General features: G+C 35.2%; 2 protein-coding genes across 2 annotated transcripts; both read right to left on the bottom strand.

The window, feature by feature from the left end:
* Positions 1 to 8955: 8955 nt before the first annotated feature.
* Positions 8956 to 10662, bottom strand: N0V89_002060 (uncharacterized protein; the record flags this gene model as incomplete). The annotated part of the gene is made up of 1 exon (XM_056210870.1): positions 8956 to 10662. The coding sequence occupies one exon, from the start codon at positions 10660 to 10662 to the stop codon at positions 8956 to 8958; it is 1707 nt and encodes a 568-aa protein (XP_056074343.1).
* A 1188-nt stretch (positions 10663 to 11850) lies between these two features.
* N0V89_002061 (uncharacterized protein) lies at positions 11851 to 12363 on the bottom strand (the record flags this gene model as incomplete). The annotated part of the gene is made up of 1 exon (XM_056210871.1): positions 11851 to 12363. One exon carries the CDS (start codon positions 12361 to 12363, stop codon positions 11851 to 11853), a length of 513 nt encoding a protein of 170 aa, XP_056074344.1.
* Between the last annotated feature and the right edge of the window lie 1731 nt (positions 12364 to 14094).

Raw genomic sequence — 14094 nt, forward strand, 5'->3', positions numbered from 1 at the left:
CTCTACTATTAATATTCTAAGTATAATTCTCCCTACTCGCCTTACTTAGTCCTACCGTAATTATAATAGATAGGTAATAGGTAAATTATAGATATATATAATAAAACCCTAGTAAATACTTTTATAATAAGAACCTAGACTATTTATAAAAGTACTACCTAGACTACTAAAACCTATGGCACTTAAATATCTAATAAATTAAATATAGATATAACTAGTGCCTAACCTACTATAGAGCTAAGGAACTATATAGAGGTAAATAACTACTAAATAAATAATAATACTATTAGAAATAGTATAATTACCTAATTAATAAATATAATAAATATCTATAGAATAAGTAAGAAAGGTTATACTTCCTAAGTATAAATAATATATAAAATATAGTAACTAGTATACTCTATAATAGAATATACACCTAGGACGGATAGTAAACTTACCTAAATATTAATTATAGTAGATACTAGAATAATAAGTATATCTATAGATTTAGTAAGAACCCTAACTAACTAAGAATAGTTATTAATATTTATATAGAAATAAGTATAGTATAGAAAGGTAAAGCTTCTAAAAAGAAACTATAGTAGAAGAATAACTATAGTAGAAGAAGAGAAGGGTAGGAGTAAAGGAAATAATAAAAAGGAAATATAGACTACCTAACTTCTAAGAATAGTTTTTTTTTAGACTAGATTCTAGCCCCTAAGGCCTAAGAAACCCTTAAAAACTTATAGATAGGTAAGGAGATACTATTAGAGAGTTAAATACTATTAATAGTAAGGTATTAATTAAGCTACTAGCTTAGCTTAATAAAATATAGATTAAGGCACTATTAGATTTAGGTATATTAGAAAACTTTATATTCTAAGAAGTAGTACTATAAGTAGGACTCTAGCTAATACTTAAGAATAAAACTTATTCTATCTATATTATAAATAGAAGTTAAATACTAAATATACTATATATTACTTATAAAGTTACTACTATACTTTAGATTTATAGATATAGGGAGATAATTACACTTAATATACTAGTATTATAATTATAGTAGGACTAAGTAAGGTAAGTAGGGAGAATTACACTTAGGATATTAATAGTAGAGGTAAGCTAGATTAAGCCCTATAGGCTAGCTAGATAGGTAGCTTATATTATCTATTATATAATAAGGCCTAGTATAAGTAGGAGACCCTAGGGACCTTAAAGGCCCTAGGGACCTTAGGAGGTCCTAGGACTTTAGAGTCTAGATAGAATCTCCTAGATAATAAAAAATAGTATATAGTCTAAAGGGACTTTAGAATCTTTCCTATTCTTTATAGTTAAAATTCTATAGTTAAAATTAGAGTATATCTTCTATACTAAGATCTATTAGTCTTTTTATATAATTATTACCTTACCTTCTATAGTAAGGTTAGAATATTCTTTTACTCTCTTATTATTATTTATCTACTCTTATCTACTAAATACCTATAAGGTCTAACCTAGGTTAGGTACGTAGAAACCCCTTATAACACTTTAACTACCTAAAGGTATAAGATATAATAGCAATACTAACTAGCTTATAAGCGTTAAGGGTAGTAGCTAGAAGTTTAGCTTCTAGGCCTATAACTAATATAGCTATAGTTATAGCTAATTAGACTAATTAGATTTAATAACTCTAAGAGTAACTAGCATAATTAATAGGATAATTCTAGGGATAGGTAATAGTTGCTACCCTAATTAAAGGAACGTTTAAAGTCCTAGAACTTTTTAATAGAAACTAAGAAAAGTTAAAACTATTCCTTACTAATATAGAGCTATATAATTACTCTTATAAAGCTACTATAGGTAAAGAATAAAACTAAATATTAGCTACTAGAATATATATAGTAGGATAGGCCGCTAGATAGATGCAACCCCTAGCGGATAATTATATAGAAAATAAGGATAATATTAAGGAATATTAGGAGAACACTAAACTAGTCTTTAAGAATTAGAAGTTATTCTAAGAATAGATAACCATTATATTTAGTAAAGTTAATAAAGTAAAGTAGGCTAAGTAATAGATCTAAAGGCTAAAATAAACTATATTAATAGGTAAGTATACCTTAATATTTAAGTAACTTTAAGCTAAAATAGACTAGAATAATACACTACTCTAATTAGTATTCTATAATAGTCTAAAGGAGTTAGTAAAGGACAGCCTTATATACTATATAGAACCTAATAACCTAAAAGCACTAATAGAACTAGCTATATACGTAGATAACCGCCTATATAAGTAAAACTAGGAGAAGTAGGAAGTAATTAAGCCTATATACCACTAGAGAGCTAATACTTAAAAGAGGTGTAACTATAGGGATAAATAGAATAAGAATAGTAATATAATTATAGGGGATAAAATATAAACTAAGAGGGAATACACCCTATAGTAAAAGAAGTAGAATAAGGTCTACTAATAATACTTTAAGAATAAGGCTTACCTAAGTTATAGGAAGTAAGAGTATTTTAAAGCTAACTACCCTAACTATAAGGAGTAAGGTAAAAGAGCTAATATAATTAGAATAGCTATAGTAACGCTATAACCTAAAATACTAGAATTAGGTAAAGTCCCTAATAATACTATAATACTAGATTCTAAGGAGGAATCTTAGGAAACCTAACTAACTAATCCTAAAGGGTATCTAGATAAAGACAGCTACTAAGTTACTATAGAAGGTATAGTAGTGTATAGGGTAACTAAGTAGTAATACTAGGTCTATAGGAAACTTAGGCACTAAGCTAGGTAATACTATATAAAAATAAAGATTATAGGACTAGATATACACTAAATATACGAATAGGTAGTAACCTATTAGGGGAAACTATAGAACCCTATCTAGTAACTTAAGATAATTAACGTATATATATAGAAGAAGTTCTAGTAATACTATATAATAGACTATTCCTACTACTAGGATAAAAAAAGCTAGGTATAAGAAAACTAAGGGGATAAGAAATACTATAGGTTAGAAAAAAATAAGTGTATAGATAGGAACTATTATATACACTAATTTAACATCTAAAAAAGGGACTATAGGCCCCTAGTATAGGAGGTATACTATATAGATAGCTACCCTATCTATTAGAACTAGAAATACTTAATAGGTAATTAGCCTAAGGGCCCTAATTAATATAAGGAAACCCTATAATATAAATATATAGATATGTGTCTAAAGTAAAAAAATATAGACTATATAGGAACCTAAGAATAGATAGACTATAGAAGGTAAGAATACCTTAGATACCTTAGTAAAAAGGAATCTATAGTAATAGATCTATTAGATTTAAACTATAAGTTTATACTATACTAGGAGTGCAAAATAATAGGCTATTAATAGTATAAGGAAATAGGTAAGGAATCTAAATGCCTATATATACTTATAGTAAACTAATAATAGAGGAGAGTAATAATAGAGTACCTAAGGAATACCTTAGAAGTAAAGTCTAAAGTATAATACCTAAGGGGAAAGGTATTAAACCCCTTTAGAATAGTACTCTAATAACTAAGAACTAACTATCTACTATATAAATAATGCTACTATAAAGGTATATATAACTAAGAATAAAAGTAATTAAAAAACTAGTATACTACTAAGTAGGAAGCTAAGCTAGTGTAGGTATTCTAAAGGCTTATAGGGTAGAAGCTAAAGGTACTATAAAACTATAAATAATAAAGTAGATTATAATTAGAGGATTCTAAGTAAAAGCTTTAATAGACCCTAGCGTAACGGGATATCTAATATTACTAGAAATAGTAGAAAAACATAATCTACTATATAGAAATAAAGAGGTACTAGTCTAGTTAGAAATAGTAGATAGTACGCTCTCCTAAGGCTATAGTAGAGACTAGCTATACCTAGAAATAATACTACTACCTATTAGAATTAAGGGATTTAAAAGCTAATATAGCTTTATAATAATAGACTTAGGAAGCCTAGAAGCTATTATAGGATATAACTAGCTAGTTATATATAACCCTAATATAGATTAGGTAAAATAGACTATAAGGAGTTAAGGAGTAATCTTAAGGGTTACTAGCACCTAATATACTAAGTAGGTGCAACCTATAACCCTAGAAACTCTAAATAAGTAGGTTAAAAGATAGACTAGGGGGATCTTAGCTATCTAGATAGCTAAAATCCTAAGAGAAAACCTAGAATAAGTAAGAATTATCTAGATATAACGCTTAGATCTCTAAGAAAGAATAAGAGAAATAACTATTTTACTAGAATATAAAGAGTATACGGAACTCTTTAAAGAAATTAAGGGAGAAAAACTCCCTAACTACTAGGAGTAGAATTATAAGATACTACTAGAAGAAGGCATAAAACTATAACTAGAATAGCTAAGGCTAATATTTATAGATTAGGAATAGAAACTAAGGGAATACTTAAAGAAAAATCTAGTAAGAGGTTATATCTAAGATAGTTAGAGCCCTATAGTATTCCCTATTCTATAGGTACCTAAGAAGAATAGTAAGCTATAACTCTATATAGACTATAGGTAGCTAAATAATACTACTATTAAGAACTAGTACCCTCCACTACTAATAATAGAGCTAATAAATAGGCTCTATAGGACTAAATAGTTTACTAAATTTAATATACGTAATAGTTATTATTATATATAGATAGCCAAAGGCCATAAGTAGAAAACTACGTTTAGGACCTAGTTTAGTTTCTATAAATATATAGTTATGCCTTTTAGACTAATAAACGCGCCTATAACGTTTTAGGCTATAGTAAATAAGGCGCTATATAAATACTTAGATATGTTCTATATAGCCTACCTTAATAATATACTTATCTATTCTAGTAGGACACTAAAAGAATATATAGAACATATAAAGAAGGTACTTAAGAAAATAAAGGAGTATAAGTTACTCCTATACCTAGATAAATATAAGTTTTACGTTATAAAAATAGAGTACCTAGGATTTATTATTTTAAGGGAAGGAGTATCTATAGACCCTAAGAAGATAGCTACTATATAAGAATAGCTAGTTTCTAAGTTAGTAAAGGATATTTAGTTCTTCCTAGGGTTTACTAACTTTTACTAGAAGTTTATTAAGGATTATTCTAAGATAATAGTACTATTAATAGACCTTACTAAGAAAAAGAATAATAAGGCTATTTAGCTAATTACTAGAAGACCTCTAGAGGTATTTAAGAGGCTAAAAGAAATATTTCTTATAGTACTCTTACTCTAGATATTTAACCTAAGGAAACCTATAAGGGTAAAAACGGATATATCTAACTATATAATAGGAGTAATTCTCTTATAGCTAGATAGAGATAAAAAGTAGAGACTAGTATTCTACTATTTATAAAAGTTCTTAGGAGTAGAACTTAATTATAATATTTATAATAAGGAACTACTAGGGGTAGTAGACGCCTTTAAATAATAAAAAGCTTAACTTATAGGAGCGCACTTTAAAACTAAGGTATAGATAGACTACTAAAACCTTACTAGCTTTATATTAACTAAGAAGCTTAACTAATAATAAGTATAATAGGTAGAGTTCTTAGTAAACTTTAATTTTACTATTTACTATTAACTAGGAACGCTTAACAGCGCTATAGACGCCTTAAGCCAAAGATTAGACCTAATAGAGAATAAGGCTAATCTTTATAATACTATATTATAAGCGCGTAAGGATAGAATGTTAGAATATAACTAACTAAAAATTAAAACTTAAGTAGCCTCTTTCTAGTATATAGGACTAAAGGTATATAACTTATAAGACTACTCCTAACTCTCTAAGGAATAAAGAGAAAAATATAATCTATTCTAGAATAGTTTTAATAAAACCTAGAGGGACCACTAATAAAGGGTAATTATTAAAGACTAATATACACCTATCTTAATTAGGAAGCTATATAGATCTAGGGAATAGGGGTACCTAGGTATTAAAGAAATAATATATTATATTATAAATAAATATGCTATTCTAAAACTTAAGTAAAAAGTTATAAAGGAAATAAGTAACTATTTAGTATATTATAAAAATAAGCCTAAAAGACATAAGCCTTATAGACTCCTATAACCACTACTATCTATAGAGAGGCCATAGTAAAGCGTAATAATAGACTTTATAGTAAAACTCCTAAAATTACTATAACTAGGAATAAAATATATATATAATACTATTATAGTTATAGTAGATTAACTTACAAAAGCCACTAAGTTTAAACTAATAGAAGAGTCTATATTAGTAGAGAAACTAGTATATAAGGTAGATAATATACTATTTATAGAATATAGCCCACCTAAAGAATTTATTATAGACTATAATAAACTCTTTATATCTAAATACTAGAATACGTTTACTATAATATTAGGAATATATAGAAAACTCTTAATAAGTTTCTACCCTTAAATAGATAGATAAATAGAATAAATAAACTAAATACTAGAATAGTATCTTTAGTTCTACGTAAATAAATAGTAAAATAACTAGGTAGAACTCTTACCTATAGCGTAATTAGCGTATAATAGCTCTAGGTTAGGCTTAATAGGGTACTCTCTACACTATACTAACTATAGATATAAACTAATTATTTATTAGAATCCTAGAGATGTAGAAAGCCTTTCTATAGGAGTTTATAATAAAGCTTAGAAAATAAAGGAACTTTATAAAATCCTATATAAAAGAATTATGTAAAAATCCCTCTTAGTATCTAAAAATATAAATAAATAAAGGATTAAGGGACTAACCTTTAAGAAGGGGGATAAAGTTTTCCTATTATAAAAAAATCTAAAAACTAAAAGGTAAAGTAAAAAACTAAATTACCTATAGGTAGGCCCCTTTAAAATATAAGAAGTTAGAGGACTAGTTATAAATAAATTACTTTTACCTATAGGTACTAAAGTATATAATACCTTTTATAAAAACCTCCTAGAACTAGTACTACCAGATACTCTAATTAAGACCTAGCTAGAACTAGAAGATAATAAGTATAAAGTTAAGAATATTAAAAACCTAAAAATAGTTAAAGGTTAGTAGAGATACCTAGTTAAATAGAAAGAATGGCTAGAATAGTATAATATATAGAAGCTAATAAGAAACCTTATAAACTATAAGGAATTACTAAAGAACTTCTACTAAGGAAGGGGATACCCTTAGAGAGATTATAAGCTAGTATAGTAGAAACTAGGTTAGGAAAAGTAGTAGTAAAAGCTAAAAGATTAAAAGAAGGGTTAGCCTATAACTAGATAGAATTAGTAAATAAAGGTAAAAATAGTAATAGTGTATAAGTACTATTAGAAGCCCTACCCTCTACTAAGCCTTTCTCTTATAACTAATCTATCGCGTTAGTAACCTAGAGATTATAATAAGTAAAGGAATATTTCTTTACCTTAACCTTAGCTAACTCTAGTTTAAGGTAGGTAGTTTTAGTATATACCTAAAGAAGAGCTAACTACTTCTACTCCTTCTCTTTATAAACTAAGGTCTAATTATCCTTAGAGACCTATAAGCTATAATTAGTATAAGCTAAAATATAACTAGTATATTAACCTAAGGTTGCGTCTATAAAATAGTAGAGTTTTAACTTCTAATAATACTTATAACTAAGTAATATCTTAAGGCTTTAGAATTTAACTTTTAGCGTATAAGTATAATATTTCTAAACTAATAAGTGAGGAGCTTTAGGCATATTTAGGATAGAAAGGGAAATCTAGGTTAGGGTATAACCTAAGTAGGTAAGAGGGCTAGCGCACCTTTATACGTCTAATAGGTACTAATAGGCTAGCTATACTATAGGAAGCTAGACTAGGGTATTAGGATAATACTTCTAAGGGGGGGAATAATGTTATAATTATAGTAGAACTAAGTAAGGCGAGTAGGGAGGATTATACTTAGGATATTAATAGTAGAGGTAAGCTAAATTAAGCCCTATAGGCTAGCTAGATAGGTAGCTTATATTATCTATTATATAATAAGGCCTAGTATAAGTAGGAGACCCTAGGGACCTTAAAGGCCCTAAGAACCTTAGGAGGTCCTAGGACTTTAGAGTCTAGGTAGAATCTCCTAGATAATAAAAAATAGTATATAGTTTAAAGGAACTTTAGAATCTTTCCTATTCTTTATAGTTAAAATTCTATAGTTAAAATTAGAGTATATCTTCTACACTAAGATCTATTAGTCTTCTTATATAATTATTACCTTGCCTTCTATAGTAAGGTTAGGATATTCTTTTACTCCCTTATTATTATTTATCCACTCTTATCCACTAAATACCCGTAAGGTCCGACCTAGGTTAGGTACGTGGAAACCCCTTATAATAACTAGCTTAGATAGCTTATATTTAGAAATACTATTTTTATAGTAATTCCTATACTACACCTTTAATAATAATATCCTATACGCTAAATCCTTCTTAACGTAATATTTATAAGACACTATAGTAATCTACCTAATAGCGTTTATTTAATTACTAATAGTATAATAATAGACGGTACTATAAAAGGATATTAATTATTATATAAAGGTATATAAAAGGGAGAAAGGGGGTAATATTAGGATCTAGGACCTAATATAGAAAGAAAGCTACTTATAATAAAAGGTAGCTATAGCCCTACTAAAGGATTAGGTAATATTCTATAGTATTCTATACGCTAAGCCTTAGAACACTAGAACTATATAATAGAAAGGTTATATAATATACTATAGGATCCTATAGATCCTATGCTTAGGATTTTATAAAACTATAGAATATTATAGGATTAGTTATATATATAGGAATAGAAGAATCTTATTAATTCTTATATTTAACCTAAGTTTTAATCTATTATTTAGATTTACTTAGGCCCTCCTTATTAACTTATTATACTTTGTAAGATACTTCTATATTAATAAGAACCCCTTTCTCCTTCCCTCCGTAAGTCTTGCCTGAGAACCAACCCTAACCCATTTAGGATTAGCTACCCTTTCTGGATTTAACACTCTAGTAGTCGCCATCGGAAGTCCACGTTGTCTCTGTCCGATCCCCAGCCCTTACCAGAGGTGGAGGTTTCACTTCCGTCGGATAGGTAGTCACTATCCTCACTATCGTACTCACTTTCTCGGTCCATCACTACCCCTAGGCCTCGGCGTCCATTACCGTATAGCTCTATATCGTCTTTTTCCAAACTTCTCTGGACTTCTTCCATTCTTGGTCTCCAAATTTTGTCGAAAAAACTGTCCAAATCCTCGAGCGTGTCACCGCTGACTAAAGAATCGTACTTAGCATCGAACTCCACCATAAGGCGCTCCAGTTGGTCAAGAAGGTATTCGTCATCCTGCCGTATCTCCTTGATCTCGTCTTCTGTGTAGCGAATCGGCGAAATGTGACCTCGCGGAAGTCCGCTATGTCGAAGACCAAGTTTGAAGAATGTTACAAGCCGAATGACCTCAGTCACAAGCCACCTGTTCTTAGATCTCTCATCAAGAAATTCAGTTGAAGGCGTTGGGCCGGATAATCTTGCCCAGTGTAGCATGGCTCTGAACGGAGTTCTCCACCATCGATGAGCATATGTCCCTACGTCTCCAGTAGTGAAGCCCTTGAAGAAAAAGGCGACGAAGAGGCAACCAGATGTACTGCATCCGCATAAGCAGGAATCTGAGCAGTCGCTGGTGAAGAAGCTTAGATGAAGCTCATCGAGATACAGGTCGATTTCGTCCTTAGCATCGATAATGTGAATTCCCAATGTCGAACCAAAACAGTGCGATAATGTGACATCAGAACCGGGCCACTTCTCCTCAAAGTCTGCACCTTTTAACATGAACCATTGTGCCATATCCAATGTTTTCCAGATGCAGTGTCGTGATGTTTGTACCTCCGTAAGGTTGGTTAGGAGTGGCGATATTGACTCGATTCCGTCCTGACGGTAATCTTCCGCACTGATGTCCTGGAATCCGGTCAAAAATAACGCATCCGCGACCTCCTGCTGCCAGGGGCCCCACATGTTGCAGTGAATGCCAATTCCAATTGGCTTCAGAGAAGGTTTGACGGTGACACCCCGATCTACTAGGGCATCAAAAATACGCCCAGCGCATGCATCAAGGCATTTGTCCGGATTGGAAGGGAGTTGGTCCTTAGGAAGATGTTGTTCCGCAAGGTCCTGTAGTCGATATCGTTGCTTAAGTAGCGCAAGCATTAGGGTGTGGACCCACACCGAGTCGAGCTGACCTACGTGTAACCCGGTTTCGATATAACCGACATGTTCTAATGCATTTTTGTCAAGGTCGTGCCTAATACTCAACCAAAAACGCAGAACATCTAGGTGTTTTGCACGTATTGCCGCATGCAATAAGTTGGTCCTACCGCTCAGAACCCGAATTGGGACGCCATAGTCGAGCAAAATCTGGCAGCCTCTTGTCCATCCTAGCAAGGTTGTTGCCTCATACAATGACAAGTCGCTGCCAATGGTAGGTATGGTGCCGTCCCTGCTTGCAATTTCTGTCTTAAATTGACTCTCTGACCTCTTGATTATCGCCTTCAATATCTCGGGGCAATCTAGCAGGTCCTCATCCAATTGTTGCAAGCCGAATCCGTCGCGTGTGAGTAACAAGCCCACATGGGACATGCGAGGCAGTATCGAGCACATGGTAACCGGAACACCGTGATTCAAGAATTCTTTGATGAAGTCACTGTGATATTCCATGGTGAAGTAATCAATGCATGTGCTGTAACGCGGACACATGAGATTAGCCGCTTACGTAGCCAGGTGCAGGTCTTCCCTCATCAGGGTGATTGGTGGTCTTACCATCCATGATCGTCCTTCTCCCTGGCTTCGTCGGGCATGTAATAAAGAAGGCGCTTTGCCAGAAAACGGAAATTCGTGGAGACTCTCTCCGCTGTACGGTCATCATCGATATAAAACCTACTGATATACGAGCAAAAGAACTTGGAAGTTTTTAGCTGTAGAATGATCACGAACGGGTCGATAGGTGATACATACATGTACCAATGTCTGCCCATTTGCAAGTTGATCATGCGGAGAGGCCAATCTCTGCTCAAACAGTCTGTAGAATTTATGTGCGTGTATCTCCCATGCATCGAGGCTATAGTTTGTACTCAGATCCTCCCTGACGACCCTTACCAGCTCAAATGCTGGGGAATCCGGACCAACAATGCGGACCGTTCTCAAACTCGGACGTATTGTTGATGAGCCGGCATTACGCGAAAGAGAAAAAGTCAGCTGTATCTTCCTCTTCAAAGCGAGGCAGCAAATGGAGAATCTGAGGCCGAGGTCAATGATGCTATCTTCATACGTTGCATGTGGACAATGGGGCTTATGTATGCTTGTATACGTTCGGGATAACCAAACTGGCCATTGAAGATAGATAGTGGAGTTTGCTCGTTTCCGGCATTGGCAAGGATCGCCGATGTATCGCTTTTTAGAGGATCTGTAGACTGTTTGTTGCATTCCATGTGCTAGGTGATTCAAGTCGGCAATGTTCTCTTGGATGACATCTGGATTGGCTGTGTGTGTTGTGAGCTTGTCGACTTTCGCTTCCTTGTCGGTATTAGCGTAAACACTTTATTTCGTGGAGGTAACAGACGATTGACGCTATAGCCTCTAATAGATACGGCAATGCCATGGTAATACTGGCCACATTTGTTGATACTGGGTCAAAGCTGGTTTGCATCGTTGAAACACCTTGATGTATGAGGCGTAATTGTTGCTCGGAGGAATATAGACTTGACTGAATGAGTTGTGTCTGCTGGGAGAGCTGAAGGCTAGTCCCTTCATAGTGTGACCGTTGCTGGAGCATGACTCGATCAAAACCAAGTCGTTGTTGATCGCTGTCTGTCTTAGCGTCGTACCGAATCTGTTGTGACTGGATTGTTACATCTGAAGTGCTAATAGCGCCGTATGCAGATTCTGCTGGATGCTCTCCACCATGTCTTTCCAAAACATGATGTCATCTTGTTTAAATGGGAACGAGAGGCGATGTTTGAGCATTTTGAGCTGTTGGCGGAACTTAGAGTCGCTTGTCCTGCCGTTGTCTGCCATCCGTCTCTTTATCTGCTCAAGAGCCTCTGCGCATGCTTCGATGCCCGCTTTGGTTGCCGACCCGGATATACTAGGCTCGAGCTTTCCGATGACGGACTCCAATAGTTCGAGAAGATCTGTCAACTTTTCCATAAGGCTGGAGATGTGGGTCACCTTATCCTTTGCACCTCTGGCATTGTCAATGTACCAAACTAAGCCTTTGCATATCTGTATCGCGAGCGAGACGACGCCGACAGCGCTACCCGTTACCGAGAATGGATCAGCCATGGCGGAGAAGCTGAATGAGTTAAAAACCTGGCTGAGGAAAGCAAGCTCGCTTTCGAACTTGTGCGGATGAGCTGGCATTGCTTACGTGTTCTTGTGCGACGTCTCTTAACTCGACGAATCAGTCGAAAGTCTCCCTTCGTAAGCTTGCTTGGCCAACTACAAGAGAGGCGGGTCACATGTAACCATTTTACAGGTCTATAGCCTGGGACAAGGAGAGTAAACTCGTAAAGGAGCCAATTCACTCTTCTTTCCAGAATTTCGCGATTATCTCTTTTGTAGCTCTTCTTGTAACGTCTGTCCCTGCGTGCCGAAAACCCCACCGTGCCGGAAGATACGAGGGGTACTATGACTCCGAGCAAGTACAACTCTGTGCACACGTTTGGCTTTACCGAAAGTGTGTATAAATAAACAGCTGCAACTAGCCTTGGACATTTAGAACCCATTTAATGTGAAAACGAAATTATGCGTTGTCGCCGTCGATCCTGATACGTAGAGAGCCTCGTTCTTTGACAAAACAGACTTTCCTACCTATAGCATCATTCCCAAGCTCTAACAGCTCTGAAATACTTATAACAGTCCTATCTAAGCCTAATGTCGCGCGCAAATTTGTGCAAGGTCGCAACCCTGGTCGGTACTTCTGGTCAGAGTAGCTTCCCATCCCGGCTAGTTTAACCCCGGCCGTTCTCTATAGTTGGTCGATGTATTTTACTTATGTCGTTCCATGAGACAAGTTTGTGGCTGTCATGCCTGTGGCATGTGGAGGCTTGGAATATAAGGATGTTCCGTACGAGTGCAGGTGAGTTCATCTCCGCCACCAGTCATATATTCAATAGACGTGACAACTGGCTCTCGGCATGATTTCTGGTCGACGTAGGGTGTATACATTTGAATTCGAGTCAGTCAGCTCAACGTCGCTTTCTTCGACATTGGACGCGCTCGTTAGTCTGGGCCTTAAGAGATCGGTACGGTGACCGGGAGACAGTCGCATCGCGGGGTTTGGCTTGGGAGCTTGTTCTATTGGGTTGAAGTTCTTTAGACTGAATGTGACACAGGATGACTCCTTCTGGTTCCGGAGGCGATCTTGGTTCCAATTCTTGCCTCAACAACATCAAAGATTCATCCAAAGAGGCTGCACTGGACCGGGATTGCATGCCGCTGGGGCTACCAGCCGACCGTGTAACCTTCGCGCTCGGCCGTTGTGCCCGTTGAGAAGTTGGATGGACTGGCTTGTTGTTCTTCCCATTGGGCCATAGGAATTGTGAGTCTTGAACCTAATAGGCCTGGCTCCACCAAACGCGAGCGTCAACAGCCTGTTTTCTCGTCGAGCCGGCGGCTATCTGACAGACCGTGGTGCTGGGACGGATGTTCTGGGTGGTTTGTTTAGCGTTTCATGAAACAGCCGTTGTAGGACGACATGAAAACCTCTTCAGAGAGATTGAACGGCTGGTGAGCTTTGTCTGTAGCGGTGCCCTAAATGAGGATTAGCATTCATTGAGACTGTGGGACTGCAACGATGCATAGACGCAGAGGTCGTGTAGCGGTCCAGAGATGGAAGCGCCAGTGTCACTTTGAAGGGTATGATGAGTAGTGGTTGCAAGGGAAAGCGCATGGTCTGTCACACAAGGCCATTCGGAGTGTTGGTTTGCATGTCGCGCCCACCTCTAACGCATCGTTGTGGAAGTGCGCTGCACGTTGCCGATGAAGATGGGTCCAGATATGGAAGAGCCCACTCAGACGCGAGGTGGCTACCCCAAGTGCGGAGCCTCCATTGTGAAGTTGCACATGTCCACAATCGACTCCTCAACGCAG

This window comes from Didymosphaeria variabile (genome assembly GCF_027946475.1).
Source record: "Didymosphaeria variabile strain IMI 356815 chromosome Unknown scaffold_2, whole genome shotgun sequence".
In the NCBI taxonomy this organism is placed as follows: Eukaryota; Fungi; Ascomycota; class Dothideomycetes; order Pleosporales; family Didymosphaeriaceae; genus Didymosphaeria; species Didymosphaeria variabile.